The following is a 17,735-nucleotide window of genomic DNA, read 5'->3' as shown; positions in this document are numbered from 1 at the left end:
GCGGGCCAAGGGCGGGATTGACAGCTCGTAGACTCCCTCTAATTGAATGTGATAGATTCAGTCATTAAGTTAATTGGCAGCTGGTTTTGATCGGGACCTGTCACGCTCACTCACAGAGTTTTTATGTCATAATTTTCGTAGTCAATTGGGAAAGTTTAGTCTGTTACTGAACACCAGGTTTGTTTGTTCTTCAGAAGGATGCGTCATGGTCAGCATGTTCGTGTGTCTGGTTCAGGGAATCGGACATTTCAGTTGTCTTTTCAACGCATAAAGAATACTCAAAGCACTTTTTTGTGGTAACTAATAACTTAACGTGTTAGTTTTTCAAATCTTGTAATCCATTATTAGTTACTTTTATAAATTAGAATGAAGAGAATTTTAAGAAAAAAAGAAAAAAAAGAAGTAGAAAACAGTGAAAAACCTGCTGTATCTCATGCAGATGGCATGCTGTTAACTGTAACAATGCAATCTAAGTCCACTTGATATAAATGAGATTGTCTTACTGTTTAGAAAACAGAGCAACAGCCTTACATTACATTTTAAAACAATGATCTGCAACACACTGGGCAGCACAAGCCAAATTGCAACAGCATGTTTTTGAAGTAGGTAACGCAAAAGTACTGTAACGAGTTACTTTTAATAAAGAGTAACTAATTACTTTTTAAAGCAGCTTTCCCAAACACTGGTCCCAACTGAGCCACACTGATACATTGAAAACCATACATCCCAATGTCACAAACAAACAAAATACAAACGCTGCTCCACCATTTCTGTACTTGTCAAACTGTCAATCAGAAAGCGGTGCTGTCTGAAACTGCAAAGGCCCCCGGTGCCGAAACATCTCACTTAAGCAGACGAGGGGACCTGTCGTAAAATAGCCAATAACATGTGTTTCAAATTGGCCATTGGTTATAGATTGGTTTACAAGGCTGGCTGGTTATCGGCCCGGTGGCATTTCCCTGTGTTGATAAAGCACCAGGGAGTTGTGGGTCAATTAGTTTGCCACACCAGAAATTCCTGCAGACGGCCAATTAAGCAGTCGGCCTGCAGTCACGCTGAACGCTCTTCCTGTTGACGGCTCCAGCAGAGCTATTCTGAGCCGCCGGCATCTCCCCGCTCGGCCGGTGTAAAACTCTATTCTAAGTCCAGCGCTATTATGAGAGCTCTTTAGGAAATCTGCATAGTTAGCTAGAAATTACTTTGAAAAAGTTTAAGCATGTGTGTGTGTGTTTGTGAGCAGCTGGCAGATGAGTTGTTCGGTGCAATGTAGTCATTGTGGTTCCTAATTTTGTGCTTTTAAGACACTGGAGAGCGCATGCAAAAAAATAAACACAACATGTAAAGAGGGCATGCAGAATAAACAAAATCAAAAAGGGTTAGAAGGAGTTCATATGTTCAAAAGAAAGAGTAACAAGATGATTGGAGTGTAGGCCAAAGCGGTGCTGAGTGTAGACAAAAGATGACAGAAGATGATTGCGGGGAATCAATTTTCCGTTCTGCTCTTTCTTTCTTCGTCACAATGGCCTCCGCAAAGCAAACCTATCTTCTGGAATGAGGAGGTTAACGTTTTTGTTTTCCTCCTCGCCCTCTCCGTCGAAAGGCTCTGGGGGGGGAAAAGTGTTCGTTGTCACAAACTTTTATTATGAAGTCTTTTGTTCTCGTAAGGGTTGCAAATTGTTTTTGTGACGTGACGCAAACAGAGCATGACAGTAAACACAGCTCCATTGTGGGATGTCAAGTCAAACTCAGAGGCAGAGGTTTGGAGATCACCAGACTCTTTCTGAAGGGCTGCTGAGTCATAAACTGCCGTGTGTGTGAGAGAGAGAGAGAGACAGAGAGAGAGTGTAGTGCTCCCTAATGTTTTGCTTTGATCATCATCATAATCATCCATATAAAGAAACACGGTTCGCTCCACACACATTTAACCTGTTTGTCTTTTATTGTGCGGTCAACATTTTGATCAAAAGACATTTCTCAAAGACAAACATCGTCATCACAATCATCATCCGCAGGGTCGCTCCTTACGTTTTGGTTCAGAAAACTTCAAAGATGAACCTGCACTGAGTTACAGACATATAATTCGATCATATTCCATGACACACCTATGAGCTGTCTGTCTGTCTGTCTGTGTGCCTGAGTGTCAGTGTGTGTGTGTGTGTGTGTGTGTGTGTGTGTGTGCCAGAGGCCTCAAATGAAAGAGACTTGGTTTCCCGGGATCGCTATCATCCCCCCGGCTATTACCACATGCACCACCACTTATGATCACTTATAACAAGCCTATAGACACGCCGGGCGTCAGCTGATCCGCGCCGACGGGCACAACGCAGCGGCACCCCGGGAGAATCCCCCCTTTTAAGACCAATTACACCGTGGAGCCAGTGTCGTTTCAAAGGCCAACAGTAGAAGATGTTGGCCCCGATAAGGGACACATGTGTTCCATCACGCTTAATTGGAACAGGGTTTCCTGAAAAAGAAACAACCCTGGAGCAATATGACAAAACAAACAGATTTAAGGACATAACAACTGTATTTGTAATAGAACCGTGTTTCATGGTGCATGGAAATTGTTTTTTTTTTTCTTTTTGTGGCGCATATTCCTTTTCAAAAAGATCTTTTGTAATAGATTCCCGCAGCAGGGTCTATGTGTGAGAGAAGCTCGATATTGCTTTTTCTTTTAGTTTTCGTTTTTTTTTTTTTTTTTTTTACTGGACATCGTTCTGTCTTGGAGAGCACACTGAAGGTTTTAAAGAATTACCATGACGGTAGGCTTCCAAACCTCCCCAAATCTGATTACAGGTCTGCAAAAACCACAAACAATGCCGTGGCAAGCATGTCGCTTACGGAATGTCACAAGCCAAACTCCTGCTCTCTGCTTCTTTTTTCTTTTCATCCTCATGATCTGAAGTTAAGACTAAGGACATAATTCATGTTTTTTAACAGGAAATACACAGTACAAATTTACAGAGAAAAATAGCTGGACTGCATGGGAAAACCCACGAATCCTGGTGTTTAAGGAAGGTAAACAAAAAGCAGCATATAGTGGCTTTCATCTTATAGGAAGACTTGGTGAACTGCATGAGTAAAAACCATTTCAGCCATTACATCACCTTTGTGCACTTGTGAAAGTGTCCCTTAGCAAATCATCTGAAAGCGTTCTGTAAAAGGTCAGTGAAAAAAGTAAAGTTTAGAAATTTTGGTCAAGACTAATGACAATGATAAGCTAACCAGGCACAGTTGTGCATTAGACACTTTCTGTTTTAGTTGTACAACATACAGGAGCCTGCTGTACCTTGATGCATAGTTGCTCCCAATCTATTCCCATGATCTGTAGGATGTATTTAGCATTTACAATTTCTTTTTTACGGGGATATTATTACCTCTCTGGCACCGAGCCCCCTTTTTGGGATCCTACCCTTTAATGTTAAATCATGTGGACATTAAAGTCTTTCCTTGACTTACAAGACATGACATCTCTGGAAACATACAACCCAGGTCAAAGATGGAGCTCGTTAAAGGATTGCACACAACCACAAATTCAGAGGGAGAGAGAGAGAGAGAGAGAGAGAGAGAGAGAGAGAAGGGGATAAGGAGAAAAAATGTTTAGTTAACTCAGACTTCAGTCGTGGGGAAGTTCAGCTTTGTAACTGGCCGCTGGAGATGAGAGACAAAGACAGTTTTGTGCAGTCTGCTGCGTGAGGCTCCCCTGTCTCACCCAGTTTATCATGGGAGAATTTTGTTTGTTATCGACAATGGCTTTTAACAAGCACCGCAAGCAATGACGGGTTCGGAGGGGATATGAATATGAGGAGATAAAACCTCAAAATAACACACACACACACACACTGTACTTTTCTCCCTCTGATGTTAAATTAAGACCACATTTTTTTTTAAAAGGTCAGATATGATTAAAAACTGGTGCGTGCAACCATTTGATCACAGACCTATTTTCAATAGTACTTAAGTGGTGGAATATTGGAGCTTTTTGTTGCATTCTAGGAAGAGGAACATCCCTTTCCTCTCCATCACTTGTATTCATACTGATACTCAGCTCTTTATAAAGTCCAACGTAGTTCCATTCTTAAAAGACCTTCAGTAAACTTATCACTTTCTCTGCAACAAAGGCATTAACTTAACAAACTCATCTAAAACACACATAATGCCCGTCATTCAGCCAATGAGTCTCACCTACAGAGTACAAAGCCGTCCCAAAATAACTTGTTTAGTCTTTACAGCATCCACAGCCAACAGTCAGCCAGGCATAACTACAGCTAACTATTTGTCTCATTAACTACACTTTGTATCCCATTAAACCAAGCCAGGGAGACACTTAATGACCCCACAGACGAGCAAATTACAGAGTTAATATTGTGATCTTTAATTAGACTTTACTAGGCACCTTTGGATCTGGCAATGTTATTTTTAACTCTTATTTTTCCGAAGACATCCAACACACAGGCTAGCTCCATGAGACAAGTTTACACATCCCTGTAACTGGTCAATAATCCCATTTGCTTCATGCTTCGAGTTTTTTTCCTCTTTTTTTTTTCTCTGTGATTAAAGGGGTTAAATTGCCCGACATCATGATGCAATTTGGGTTTTTTTAATCACCGTTTTAGCAGTTACAGCGCGGCTGTCCGATTTCCTGCAACAAAAGTGTGTAGTGCCATTAGCACGAGTAATTCCACACAGCAGGCCTCCAGTTGTGTAAGTGATCCGTTCAGGACGAGAAGAAAACAACATGCTTCACAATGGAAAACCTGAGCTAATGTCCTCGATCGTCCCACCTTGTTGTGGTTGTTTTCTGGGCCAATTACATTCTTTGGACATTATGGGAGAGAAATACCCACAGATGGCATATAATCTCCTGATTCCATTGTACTGTAGCGTGCGTGTGTGTGTTTGTGTGTGTGTGTGTGTGTGTGTGTGTGTGTCTGTGTGTGTATGTCTGTTTATGCGAGCTCATGCTGAAGTTCAGGCATGTTTAGCATTATACCATCCCAAATGGCCGTGTTCCACCCCGGCCTGTGGAACACCGAATCGTCTGATAGTCCCATAAGATTTCCTAAATGGGTCGAAAGAGTTGTTGGAAAGTTCCTGCGAGGTCAGCGGTGAGTCACTGGGCTGATGGCAGACCGCTGGGGAAGTGTGGTGCGGTGCTGGGATAGCTTGCTACTGTGTCATCTTTACATTAAGACATGTCAAGGTCGGGCTTTTTAAGTGCCTCCACAAAGAATCCCCCCCGTTCTCTGCACCGAGACGAACAAGTCACTCTGCGGACAACCACACACTTATAGTAAAGTGTATTTTTACGTACCCAGTGCCATGTGCCAGACAGTGTGGAAGCTAACCTCACTGTCTTGGCCCGTTCCACATTCGAGTCCAAACGCGAAAGTCAAACAAGCAAAGGGAGCGCAGCAGGTCAGATATTGAAAATCGTGCGCTTATGGAGTGAAAAGAGAAACAGAAAAAAAAAAAAAGAAAAATTCCTGCCCTGTTTTAAAACTGCATCTTATATAAATGGAGCCGGACCGGGTGATATCTGATAAAATAGATCAAAATTACATTATTGGCTTTTATAGCCCACTGAAAACATAGCCCAAAGGTATGCTATTTGGCAGAGAGCAGCTCGTAATATGTCTAAGAATTGTTACCATCTGGCTTGACTGCGGGGAATGCTTCTCTCTTAAAAACCTCAAAGTCAAAATGATACAAGTAAAACGCAGCATTCATAACCAGGTTGGCTTTTTATGGACGCCCGTCCACATCGATTTGGCTCCACGGTGTCTTAAAGATAAGTTGTGCTATTTAGAAGCTATCGTGTGTTTTCTTTTTGTAAAAGTGGGTTTCATCATTGGCCTCCGAAGGTAGTATGGGACACTACTATACGATTCTGTTTGAAGCGTGGTGACTCCTGCCTTAGAGAGGAGCTGTGCTATTTCAAAAGTTGTCGCTTTGTCAAAAAAAGTGACTTTCAGCAATGCCCTCCAAGCGATGTCACACTATAGAAGTATTCTAGTGCAGAAGAGAATGGTGACTCATGCCTTAAAGAGCAGTTGTGTCATATTTCTATTTAGTGGGTCTCATCAATGCCCCCCTAAAGTGCAGCATGCGATATAGAAGCCCTCTGTCTGGACAAGAGAATGGTATCCCCTGACATTTTAACCCCTTTTTTTGAATTACACCCTTCTAATCGCACTCCTGTACGCAGTTTCAGCCCCCATTACCTTATTATGAGATTACAATGTCAATGTGCTTAGAATTGTGACAATTACAGTAAGTGGCGGAGTAATTTTCTGTGTTAAATGGGCTCTTTGTGTACTATGTGGCTGTATATTCCCCCGGACTGTCATAGGTTTTGAAGGAGGGCGTTCTGGCATTGAATCAAAATGTATTCTCATAGATGCAATAAGTTATGTGTGTATACAGATGCACATATATACAAGAACATGGGCCCACATGCACACACACATGCATACACATACATACACACACACACAAAATAGCATGTTCACACAGTAAAGCTGGAATCCCTGTGTGTGTGTGTGTGTGTGTGTGTGTGTGAGCACTGAGGCCTGTGGCATATGAAACATGAGTCCCTGTTTAGCAGTGTGAACCATGGGGGAGAGGCAAGGGGGCGGCTGTTTTCTCAATGCCTCCTTGACCTGTCACTATTGATGATGTGTGTATGTGCGTGTGTGTGTGTATGTGCGTGTGTGTGTGTGTATGTGTGATTGTGTGTGTTTGCGTGTATGTGTGTATGTGTGTGTTTTTGTGGACATGCTTTAGTGTGTGTGTGGGGCTGTGTTGTGCATTTGCGTGTGAGTGTGTGAGAATCCGGCAGACATCTACAGGGGGACAGCCACCCCCCCCCACCTCCTCCGTCGATATCCTCTCATACCCCCCCACCCCCCTCCTCCCCCAAACACCCCCCCCTCCTCTTCCTCCTCCTCCTCTCTGCCTCCTCTCCTCCCCTCTCCTGGCGCCCCGGTATGAGAGAGAAAGCTGTTGTTAATAAAAAGTTTTCAAAGAATGGGATGAAAAGGGAGGTGAAATTGAGCGGCCCTGGCCGTATTATTTCTTCTCCGTATGGGAGCTGGCCTCTCGCGGGCTCTCCGACGCTCTCGGACCGGGAGGGGGTCGCTGGCTCGGTGACCATTACTGCCCCGGGGCCAAAGCAAATGATTTGCCTCTCTGAGGCTTCAAAGGGGAGCAATTACACTTAAGTAACCAAATGAATAGATAGCCCAGCTTGGCAGCAGTTTGGGGGAAACAGTGGAAGCCTTTGAGGGAAGAGGCACCACACCTCAGGAGTAATATGTAACAGCTCGCATCACAGAAGAAAAAAAAATAGAAGAAGAAGAAGGAAAAAAAGAGAATGTCCTGCCACTGAATTCAGGAGAAAAAAGGAAGGGGGTCATCAAGTGCCGAAGCCTGCCAAAACCAAAACAACAACATGGTTCAGATCGGTTTACTGGAGGAGTCCAGCCATTTTGATGGCTTTTAAAGTAGTAGTGGCATTAAACTGTAAGCCTCTGATATGCCTAGTCCCAATTACTGGCCACTTTGGCAAGCAAATCACATACAGTATACTTAACACAATATTATGGTTATGTGATTTGGAGAAATTGAAAATGAAATTTGTTTTATATTTTATTGTTCTTCAGATGATGAGCTGAGAAATGTGCTGTATTGCAAAATGTTTGATTAGTTGATTATGAAAGCTGTGAGCTGTGCTTTAGAAAAGGTGGATTCTCTGTGGCATATCTGATAAACGCAGCATCACTCTTTGTTTCTATGATACCTAGGTTTGTTTAGGAATATGCTCATTATATACAAACTGCAAAATGACGTGTGAATGTCATGTGGGCTGAGGACCTAGAGTGTATGATGCTGAAATCCAAATCATTACAGTGCTGAACTCAAAGTATGAAGCTGCATGTGTAATACAGTGAATAACACTGATTGCAATCTTGAGAACCATTGCCATTCCGTGAGTGGCACATAGAAAGTCAGCCTCCCCCCCTCCGATAAAAGACTTGAAAAAGGCCCTATTGAGTGAAGTGGAGACTGGGAGTTGGGTAGGGGAGCTCACCTGTGGAGAGGAGTCTATAGCCGCATAGAAGGCCCAACAGCTGCCAGGGTTGTAAGTCTAGGCACCTAGCAGAGCCGCAGAATGGGAAATGCAAGGCCCTCTTTCAATGCACTGCCACTTAGTAACAGAAGGCATGTGCCAAACTTGCAGAATGAGAATGAAAACTCCCCCTTTGGAGTTCACTAAATATCAGCAGCGACTCTCTTTTTTATCCTCTCCCCTCTCGCCCCCCTCTCTTTCTCTCTTTTCTCTCTCCTTCAGTCTATTATAATTCCTCCATAAAAGAACAATGGTTGACTGAAAGACCCCCAAACCACAGAGATATACCAACAATCGGCAGGGAGAAGGATTAAGGGGGGACTCGGCTGAAGTGTGGAAGCCATCAATTACTGAGGGCCTAAAGTTAACATCCCAGCAGGATATGTGCATTAGAATGCAGATATAGGCAGGCTATGGGCAGCAGATGCCTAGCGGAGCGGTCAAAAGAGCAGCCTGAGCTCATAGGAGGACATATGCAGTGTGGGAGACTTTTGCCTCTGCTCCCTTGCCTTGGAATCTACAGAAGAATAGAAAATTAAATTGAATGATGATTGTAGTAGCGGCTCAAAAGAGCCATTGTGTGGGACGAACTGAAATTATGGGTTCGAAATGTGACAAACAACTGACATCTCACATGGCTAATGGATGCCAAGAACTACGCGCATGGCTGCGGTTCAGTCTCAATAAATCTCACACATCAGCGTTGAGATTGCCACGGATCTGAAGCAACAGGGTTCACCGCGGCAACAAGTGGCCCTATCAGCTGCAGTCAGGTCCCAAACGCACCGTGATTCCACCACATGCGCTGCCCTAACAGGATTTTCCCCCTGTCCGCATCTCTCTATTCTGGCCGCTCAGCAAGACTCAGCCCTCTGGGCTTCCTCGCACTGCTAATTTACACTAGCCCACAGGCTACCTTCACAGTCAGAACAGTGCAATTGTATTTTCAGGCTCATTAAGCAATAGCACAAAAAAGGGGAGCGTTTACCCCCCATCCACTTTCCCGTCCACCCTCTGTTCAGCGGGAAAGAAAGGGGAGTAAAGAGGAGATGAAAGGTGGGATAGAGGAATAGAGCAAAGTGCTAAATTAAAGTTGTGAGGCTGTATCAGATTGTTTGTGTTTACTACAGCAGCAGCCACTGCTTTCGTTCAGGAGCTGGGAGGAGGACAGCCTACAGTCCCTCTCAGTCTTCTGAGAACCAATCCGGCTGCTCGGTAGCAGCCCTATTCAGCATAAACCCATGCTTGTTTGTTTGAAAGGGAGCCCGCTTTTCTAACTTCCCACCCATTCCATTGTTCGACTATTCACGGGGAGGACTTTGAAATTGTAATCTCGGGACATTCAAACACACACATTTGTTCTGACCTTTATTGCCTGCAATAACATTATTACTATCAGACAAGCATTACCTGATTTGGATCTACAGTGCACTCACACACTTTGACTTCAACATGGCTTTGTAAAACATTTTCTTATTTTTTGTTGATTTATTTAACCTTTATATAACCAAGTCTTCCAATTGAGATAAAAAAAAAAAAGAGGAGACTGGCTGAGAAAGCAGCATTAATGACAAAGTTGCTATCATACAAATAATGTATGCAAAAATGGAATTAAAATCACATACTATATAAGGTATGCACAAATTTAAATGTAAGTATATCTCAAAAGGCAAGAATGGAAAAAAAATCAATTTGATCAACCAGCCCAAAAAATGTATCAGTTACTGCCAGTAAATCTATTCAGTGAATCTTTCAGTGTTGAATTTTATGAAAGAGATATGATATATAATATATATTTAACTGGAACCAGTTCTCAAAAAACAACAATACTTCCTATATCACATTCAGACATGTGAGTTCAGGATCTTGTGGGAAAACTCATTTTTGGAGAAGTGCACAAGCAAGTCAGTGAGAGAATTACACAGTGTCATGTCATTTTTCATTTTAGCAGGGGAATTTTTTACATAATGTGCCAAGTTATTGTTTTTACTGGTGTGAAAAACATAAAACAATATGCTATATTAGGATTATTATTTCAATTTCCTTCATAGAACAATGTGGCTGGAAATATTTACATTATCTATCTGTCATTTAGTGGAACCAGATTGTGTGAATGAATTCATAACAGATAATCTCACTTACAATCTCATTAAATTTGATGATGAAAAGAAACTAAAAGAAGAAAATTGGTTGCAACACATTTTATTATATCCTTTCCTCACACTCCATATTTCAGCCAATACATTTTTATGATGTGAAAAAGAACATTTCATATAATATATACCAAATTGCTGTAATTTATACAATAGTTTCTGGTTTTGGCCTCGCTTGGATTTCAAGCCAACAGTAAAAGAGAAAATTGATGCTGCTGCCTAGGTTTTTCTCAAATATACTGCATCACAACTTTGGCTGCTAAGAGTGTATGAGATTGTGGCGACATTCTTCGGTTTGTGAATGAGACCACAGAGCAGCCACACAAAGTTCCTCGTCCCCAGTCCTCAACCTAACTCGCCCACTCGCATTGTCTCTAGACTTTCCTCAAGAATGCTGATTTCTATGGCCAAAGGCAGGCCAGACAAAATTGCCAATTGCATTGTCACCTCTTGCGGTTTTTCTCTGTTGGCAGCAGAGTTCAGGAGAAACCCTCTCAAGGCTCAACAAAAGCATCTGTTTTTGTAAATGCTGGAGTGAGAAACAGCCTTATGTAAAGGACAATGCTGATGTTACTTAAAAACATAACCCTCAGTATGCGTAACACAGTATTGCCCCTCATTTGACCAAACATTAATTTCAATTTCAATTCAAATTCTAATGGAATCAATCATGAAATCAATAATGTGTTTAAGTTTGAGTCAAAAATGGCAGCTGTAACACCGGAGCACGCTCCATACCCTGAGTGCTTTTTTTATAGTCTGAAAAGAAGCAATGATGAAGGCCATTTGCCTCCTTCACTTCAGCACAGCAAGAATATTTCTCTCATTATCCTGCATTCAAATACAGGGTGCTCTGATGCCACAAGAGGAAGTGGCTTTGGCAGAAAATGCTAAACTAGCGTTTAACTGCAGGATTGAAGCTGGTCTGATGTGGATTGGATCAACTTGTTAAGTCAAATGAAAGGTCAAGATATTTTCCACAGCGCTGTGCAACCCGAGGCACTGCTATTTAAACTGCTCTTAAATGGAGAGTGCCGCGCTGGTCACCTTATGTGAGCGAGGCAAATAAGCCCAGAGATGTAGAGTGAGGCAGAAAAAATTCAAATAGAGACAAATTTGCATGATTACATGGAAAAATAGATAGTTACCTCTTGCTTTCATGGTAGTGCAAACTCTGAATTTCCCCCCTAGGTGTTTGGTTCTGGTTCACCGTTTCTTACATCACTGCCCAACATCTAATCACTCAAGAGTTTTTGGCAAATTTAGCAGAATATTCCGGTCTCCGCCTGCCGGTTTCAGACATGAGAAGTGAGAGATGCTGCTGAGGACGGCGCTCACTCGGCCCCCGTCTACTTTCTGTCATGTCAGCAAAAGTGTCCATCTCCTCCAGGCCCGTACCTACAGCTCTTTGTGCCACTGTCAACACATCTCACAGGTATTGGGTTCCTCGACTCCCTCACTCTTCTAAATGATCTGTTTGTTTGTCGGAGGGCCTCGCTACAGCAGGGAATTCACACATTGTTGGTTTTAGACAGCCTCAGCTCACCTGGACTCACACGGAGTCGGGGTTCATCCGTTGGTAACACACCATCACCAGAGGAGAACTGGCTCGATTCAATTCATTTAGAAATGGAATGGATCACTCTGAGTTAGGGACGATATGTTTATCTCATGATGCGATTCGATGCGTGATCTTGGATTCCCGATCCGATACAACCACGATATGACGTAATAAATAAAGGTTCAACGACAACAAAGTCTGACTGCGCAGAATTATGTTTATTTCTGAGACACAAATCTTTCTAGCGATGGCATTGTCTTGCTAGAATGTAAACAACAATTTAAAAATGTCATTACAAAGTGCAAATAATATAATTTGGATGGAGAGCTTGTGAAATTGTGATGGGCGAGCCGTCTTATTTGTGATTCCTGCAGCAGAATAAAATGGAGCTAATATCACGATTCATATTTCTGCCCCACGATACGTATTGTCATATTTTTGTATGGCGATATATTGAATTTCGATATATATCATCCCATCCCTACTCCTACTCTACGTCTCAAATGCGTATGATGATTCCAAAATGTAATAAAATGAAATTTTTTGGGGCTCTGTTCACGCGTCGGTCGTTTAAAAAGCATATAAAGTGAGTCTCGCTTTGTTTTCTCACATGGCTTATCGCGCCTCACCTCGGCTTTATGAACTGGCTTAAGTGGTTTCATGGAAGCATGAAGAGTATTGGAAATGGCCCCCGTACGTACATGTGAAAAAGTTTTCATTTGCGGTGCCAGCTGAGGGGAAAGTGCTTCCCATCGAGCTCACGCCGGCCTTGAAGGACAGATCTGCTTTCAAACTCAGTAACAACTTCTGACACAGTTCACTCGCCTGCATGCTGTTACAGAAATGTCTTTTGGGGTAGGGGAGAGGGGGCCAAAAGCTAAATACACTGGACAAAACACCAGGGGAGGAGAGGCGACTGTACCTCTTGTGTAGATTTATCTCTGGGTGTACCTGTATCGGATGAATCTCCGTATGAGTCTGTGCGCTCGACGGCTTGACTCTCATCCCCTCCTTGCACGACAACGCGGTCGCTGGGGTTTAAACCCAAACCAGCTGGGTGACGAGAGGCCCTGGTGTGCGAGGAGACAGAGAGTTAGTTTGTCAGATAGGAAATGAAGGAGCCGACTCAACATCAGGATCTACTCAAGTCAAATGATCAACCAAAGTTGTGCTTCTTACCTGGGCGAGGGGTAAACTGTTCTCCGCACCTGAGGGTTTTCAAGAAGCTGGCCATCAGTGAGCTCAAGAAAGCTTTTTGTCAATAAAACAAGCTTTTGTCTGCTGTTGTTTCCTGGGAAAGGGCAATGAACAATCCCTTAAAATTGAGCCCATTTCAAGTATTTGAGTTACATGACAGTCATATGCTATGACACGGGGTCATAAAAGACAACCAATTACTCATGGTTCCTGAACGACACAATTCAAATAAGTTAATTATTCATCGTCTAATCCAATTAAGATGCATGTTTAAGTGTGAAGAGGGCGGATGATGTAATTTGTGGAGCAAAATAGCGAGGGAAGATGGAGATCTTGTGTTCCTGGATCGACCACAAGCTATTTTCTCATTGGCAACCCTTGAATGCTGGGTTAAACCAATTAAGATAAAGACAGATCAATCTTCTGAGCGCCATCCCCTCTTCTCTTCTCACTTAACCAATTCTTAATTGTGTATTTGATACTGCTGATGACTGTCATGCTCTCAGTGGGGTCTTGGGATGGGTTGGACTGATGATGCTGCGGAGGCCATCTTGTACTGCTGACTGTATATAATATGGGATCAGGTTAGAAAAGCAGACGTAGATTGTATACACCATGAAAGAGTCTACATCTTCCTTGGCAAAGCGACGACATTCTTGCAGGGAGATAATTATTAAGTTACAAAGAAATACCGAATGTACTAAAATGTAATCCTAAACTGACTTGATGAAATTTAATGCACAAGGAAGTGTCAGTAAAGTGAGCTGTGTTCATTATAGCAGGCCATACTCTTGGTCTGCAAGCATGCATTGCTCATAAGCACATAAACAACAGAACACATTCATTACTGTGGAATAATTAATAGTTTCATCTGCTGCAGACTTTTCCCCAAGAAGATGGTTCTTTGTTGGAATTCAGATAAGACTATTTTTTACTTAATTAAACTATATTGCCTTTTTCTCCTGCTGTCAGAAAAAAACAACAACATTCAGGCCATAATGGTTATATAATGTTTGTGTCATTATTGTTATTGTGGTGTTATTATTTTTCTAAAACAAAAAATCAAGCAACTCGCCCATCATCCGTTTTAAAAGCTAGACGTGAAACAGTTAACTGTCAGAGCCTGCTTCCTTCCAGCTACATGCAGTGGACTATGAAATATTTCGAGGACAATTGGTTAAGTGGAGTTAACCGTTGCCTTTTCTCCCTGAGGTATCTTCCTTTTTGATCCTGCCGAGCCTGGCGCCTTCCAAAACACAACTTGTCTGGCTTATTAAATAGTTTGACCTGGAGAAGAAAAAAAACGCCTGTTGCTTCTCAACTGAGGCTATTGTGGGCCGAAAAGGGCCCATGACAGGCCTTAAATTGCTGTAATGCTGTGTGACCAAGAGTCATACCTAATCAATTTCTTTTCTCGTTGCGCACGCTTTCTATTTATTTTTTGTTTAAATTCTATTGCGTTGCATATGTTTTTTTTTTATATATATAAAATGTATATATAATTAATTTCTTAAAATAGAAATCTTCAGTGTTACTAATTTTCCACGCTACATCTGGCGGGTCGCTTAGCCTGTGGAATAGACATATTAGAGCCAGGCTTACCCCAAAAAAAGACAGCATATGGCTGTTTGATAAAAGTGTTATTCTGATTTTGACTGTCATTCTTTCGTTTCTATCCAGCTTTACGGTGGTAGTAATTCAACGAATGGTACCAAAGAGAAACCCGGCTAATGGATGTAAATGGTCAAGAGAGTCCTCCCCACTGGTTAATTGCGCTAAAATTGGTCTACTTTGTGTGAGCCATCAATAGCCCCGCGCCGCATGGGGTCTGTATGATTAACTTCTCCTTCCTTTCAAAGGCCTCTTGATGTCCCCTTGGAAGGAAGCGGGCCAATCAACACCAGGGTCGGAGACGTCATGAGGCCAGCTTGACGAGCTGATTGGTCGGGCCGGGGAGGGGGAACAGCCCCTGTCCTTTTATAGACGACCCCGTCTAGTGCGTAAAGCTACTGGGCACCGCTGACAGCGCGGAGACGCATTGGACACTATACACCTCACCGACTCCATTCCGCTGAACGGGCCAGACGGAGGTGCATGGCCCCATCCCCTTGTATAATGATGAATCCTATACAGGGGTCGCCGTCCCAAGACGCCAAACAAGTTCCTCAAAAGGAGGAGACGGACACGGAGGGCGAGGAACTCCAGCCTAAAGATATGACAACCGAGAAAGGATACAAACCGCGGAACAGCCTTCCGTTCAGCGTTGAGTCGCTGATTTCGAAGAAGACCACCTGTCGGACTTCTTACTCTCCCACAGATTTAGGTCTGGCCCTGCCGAAGCCCGCGGCGGCGCAAGGCGCACAGTTCTCTCCAAGGACTTTTTACGCGGAGAGGAAAGTTTCCGCGGAGAGCTCGCAGAGTGTTTCCAGTAGTCCGAGCGACGACAGTCCGCAGTTTTGTGAGAAAGATCAGAGCACTTGGTTCCAGACGTCCTCCTTTTCTACTCCTCCTCGTAAGTCCGTCCCTCTGCAGCTCGCACGGCTCCTGAGAGTTTTACTCAGCAAACAGCCAAACAAAGGAAATAGCATTCATTCATCATGTCTAGTGTGAATAATCGCGACCACATTTATTTATTGTTATTGCAGCTGCACAAAATAAACCGCATGTTGTTTCCCCTTGTTGCGTCAAAGCAACATTGTGCTGTGGCTCCACAGACTGTGCGTAAATATCTTCCCTGCGTTTTGCCTTTCACTAATCTTGTACAAATACTACAAATGTATTATGGCAATGCTATTATACAGTGATAATACTGTATTGTTCTCTGCCAAAGTGCATGTAAATCGCATATTTGGCCGCATAGGGCGTCTTTGCCAATTTGTTCTTTCTTACATTTCGGAATATGCAAAAGAAAAACATTCGCCCTCATTACATTTGTTATCTTCGTCTGTATATTTTTGAGGATGATACGATGCACATCTGCAGGTTCTGCGTATATTATTTCCATCTGTACATCTGTGGAAGATAATGTGTTTGCCTTGACAATGTTTATTTGCACGTCTGAACAGCCAGTGATGCACACTTGCACATCCGCTTCATTTGTAAACAAACATGCTGTATCTTTATTTGCTGTATTATATTCATTATGTTCGGTTATTGTAATTAGGATACTGCTTTATAATCTTCAGTACTCTCCATTTCTCTAGTTCAGGCCTATTTATATCCTATTCTATCCTGCTGTGACGACCCACATTTCCCATGATGATCATTAAAGTTTCTTCTAATCTAACCTAAACATTTTTTTTTCTTTGTTGTTTATCCCCCACAGGGAGCACAAGTCCAACTGCGTGTACTTTAAGGAAACACAAAAACAACAGGAAACCTCGGACGCCCTTCACTACCTCCCAGCTGCTGGCGCTGGAGCGCAAGTTTCGGCAGAAGCAGTACCTCTCCATCGCCGAGAGAGCCGAGTTCTCCAATTCTCTCAACCTGACGGAGACTCAGGTCAAAATATGGTTCCAAAACAGGAGAGCCAAAGCCAAGAGACTGCAGGAGGCCGAGCTGGAAAAGTTTAAACTGGCCTCCAAGCCCGTGCTGCCCGCCTTCGCTCTGCCGTTCCCCCTCGGAGCGCACATGGGCTCTCCGACGTGGGGACCGTCAAACGCCTTCCCGAGGCCCAGCCTGCCGGTCCCGGGACTGTTCAGCGGACCCGTCACTTATGGGATGTACTATTTGTCTTAGTGTCCCTGTGTTTTTGCTTTTGAGAACATAAACAAAATCTTGCTGTCTTCTGATCATGGTTGCAATACACTTATGAATGAGGATGATGCATTTTTCTCCATCTAGGAAAACCCGTTTGTATTTTCATTTGGGAGTTTTAATATGGTTTTAATTTTTCCTAACCTCCAGCACAAAAACAAATTAGAATTTGGGACACATCTTGAAATGTAGAATTGGATGTATAATTGGACTGAGTGAATTAACACGCTCTGCCCAATTATAGAGCCAGATAGTTCAGATGTGTCCAGTGTTGTGGATTGTGGATTCACAGGCCCAAACCACTCAGGCGACAGTCCAAATGTGAATGTCAGGTTTTTAAACGACATGCCTTAAATATCTCATTCCAAACCGAACCACCGTGTTCCTTATTGCTATGCTCATGTTTGTGAAACTGGACATTTCAAGCTTGTCGAGACATGAACGCAATAACCTACTGTAGCGAGAGAAAAAAAAACTGTTTAAAAGCAACAAAAAAGTACTTAAACGGCATCAGTGCCTTAAGACCAGCGTGCTCTCTAGATAATCACTTGAAGTGTTTCTCCTCATTCACCATTTGACTGTTTGTGTCCTCGGGTAAAACTGCAGTTTCCAGCAGAGTTGCTGTCTGAATGTCTCTTTCCTTACAGCAGTTCCTTTCATGAATTCTATATTTTGTAAACCTAAGGAGCAAAATTATATTTTAGAAAACATATGTATTAGGTAAATGATTTTTTTTTTACTCTCACAACGTGGCCTTTATGGGAGTGATATGATAAGGAATAGATTTTCTCTTTTCTTTTTTTTTTCTTTTTTTTGGAGAAATTTTGCTGTAACGATGTAAATAAAATGTGTAGTGTTCATAAGGCCTGCAGCATCGCTTGAAGAGCACGCAGGAAAGTGGTATTTATTGAATATCTTTGTATCTGTACTGTGTACA

At 42.7% G+C, this 17,735-nt stretch overlaps 1 protein-coding gene across 1 annotated transcript; it reads left to right on the top strand.

The window, feature by feature from the left end:
* The first annotated feature begins 15,136 nt into the window (after positions 1–15,136).
* On the top strand, positions 15,137–16,780 carry LOC139642261 (homeobox protein MSH-C-like). The gene is made up of 2 exons (XM_071517016.1): positions 15,137–15,558; positions 16,372–16,780. Exons 1-2 carry the CDS (start codon positions 15,137–15,139, stop codon positions 16,778–16,780), a joined length of 831 nt encoding a protein of 276 aa, XP_071373117.1.
* The last annotated feature ends 955 nt before the right edge of the window (positions 16,781–17,735 follow it).

The sequence above is a fragment of the Centroberyx affinis genome, unplaced genomic scaffold (genome assembly GCF_046629955.1).
Source record: "Centroberyx affinis isolate AG114_WGS23_722 - 3 ecotype Tasmania unplaced genomic scaffold, CSIRO-AGI_Caff_v1 ptg000447l_1, whole genome shotgun sequence".
Lineage (NCBI taxonomy): Eukaryota > Metazoa > Chordata > Actinopteri > Beryciformes > Berycidae > Centroberyx > Centroberyx affinis.
The sequence above is the reverse complement of the archived record's forward strand: the minus strand, read 5'-3'. Positions and strand labels throughout refer to the sequence as shown.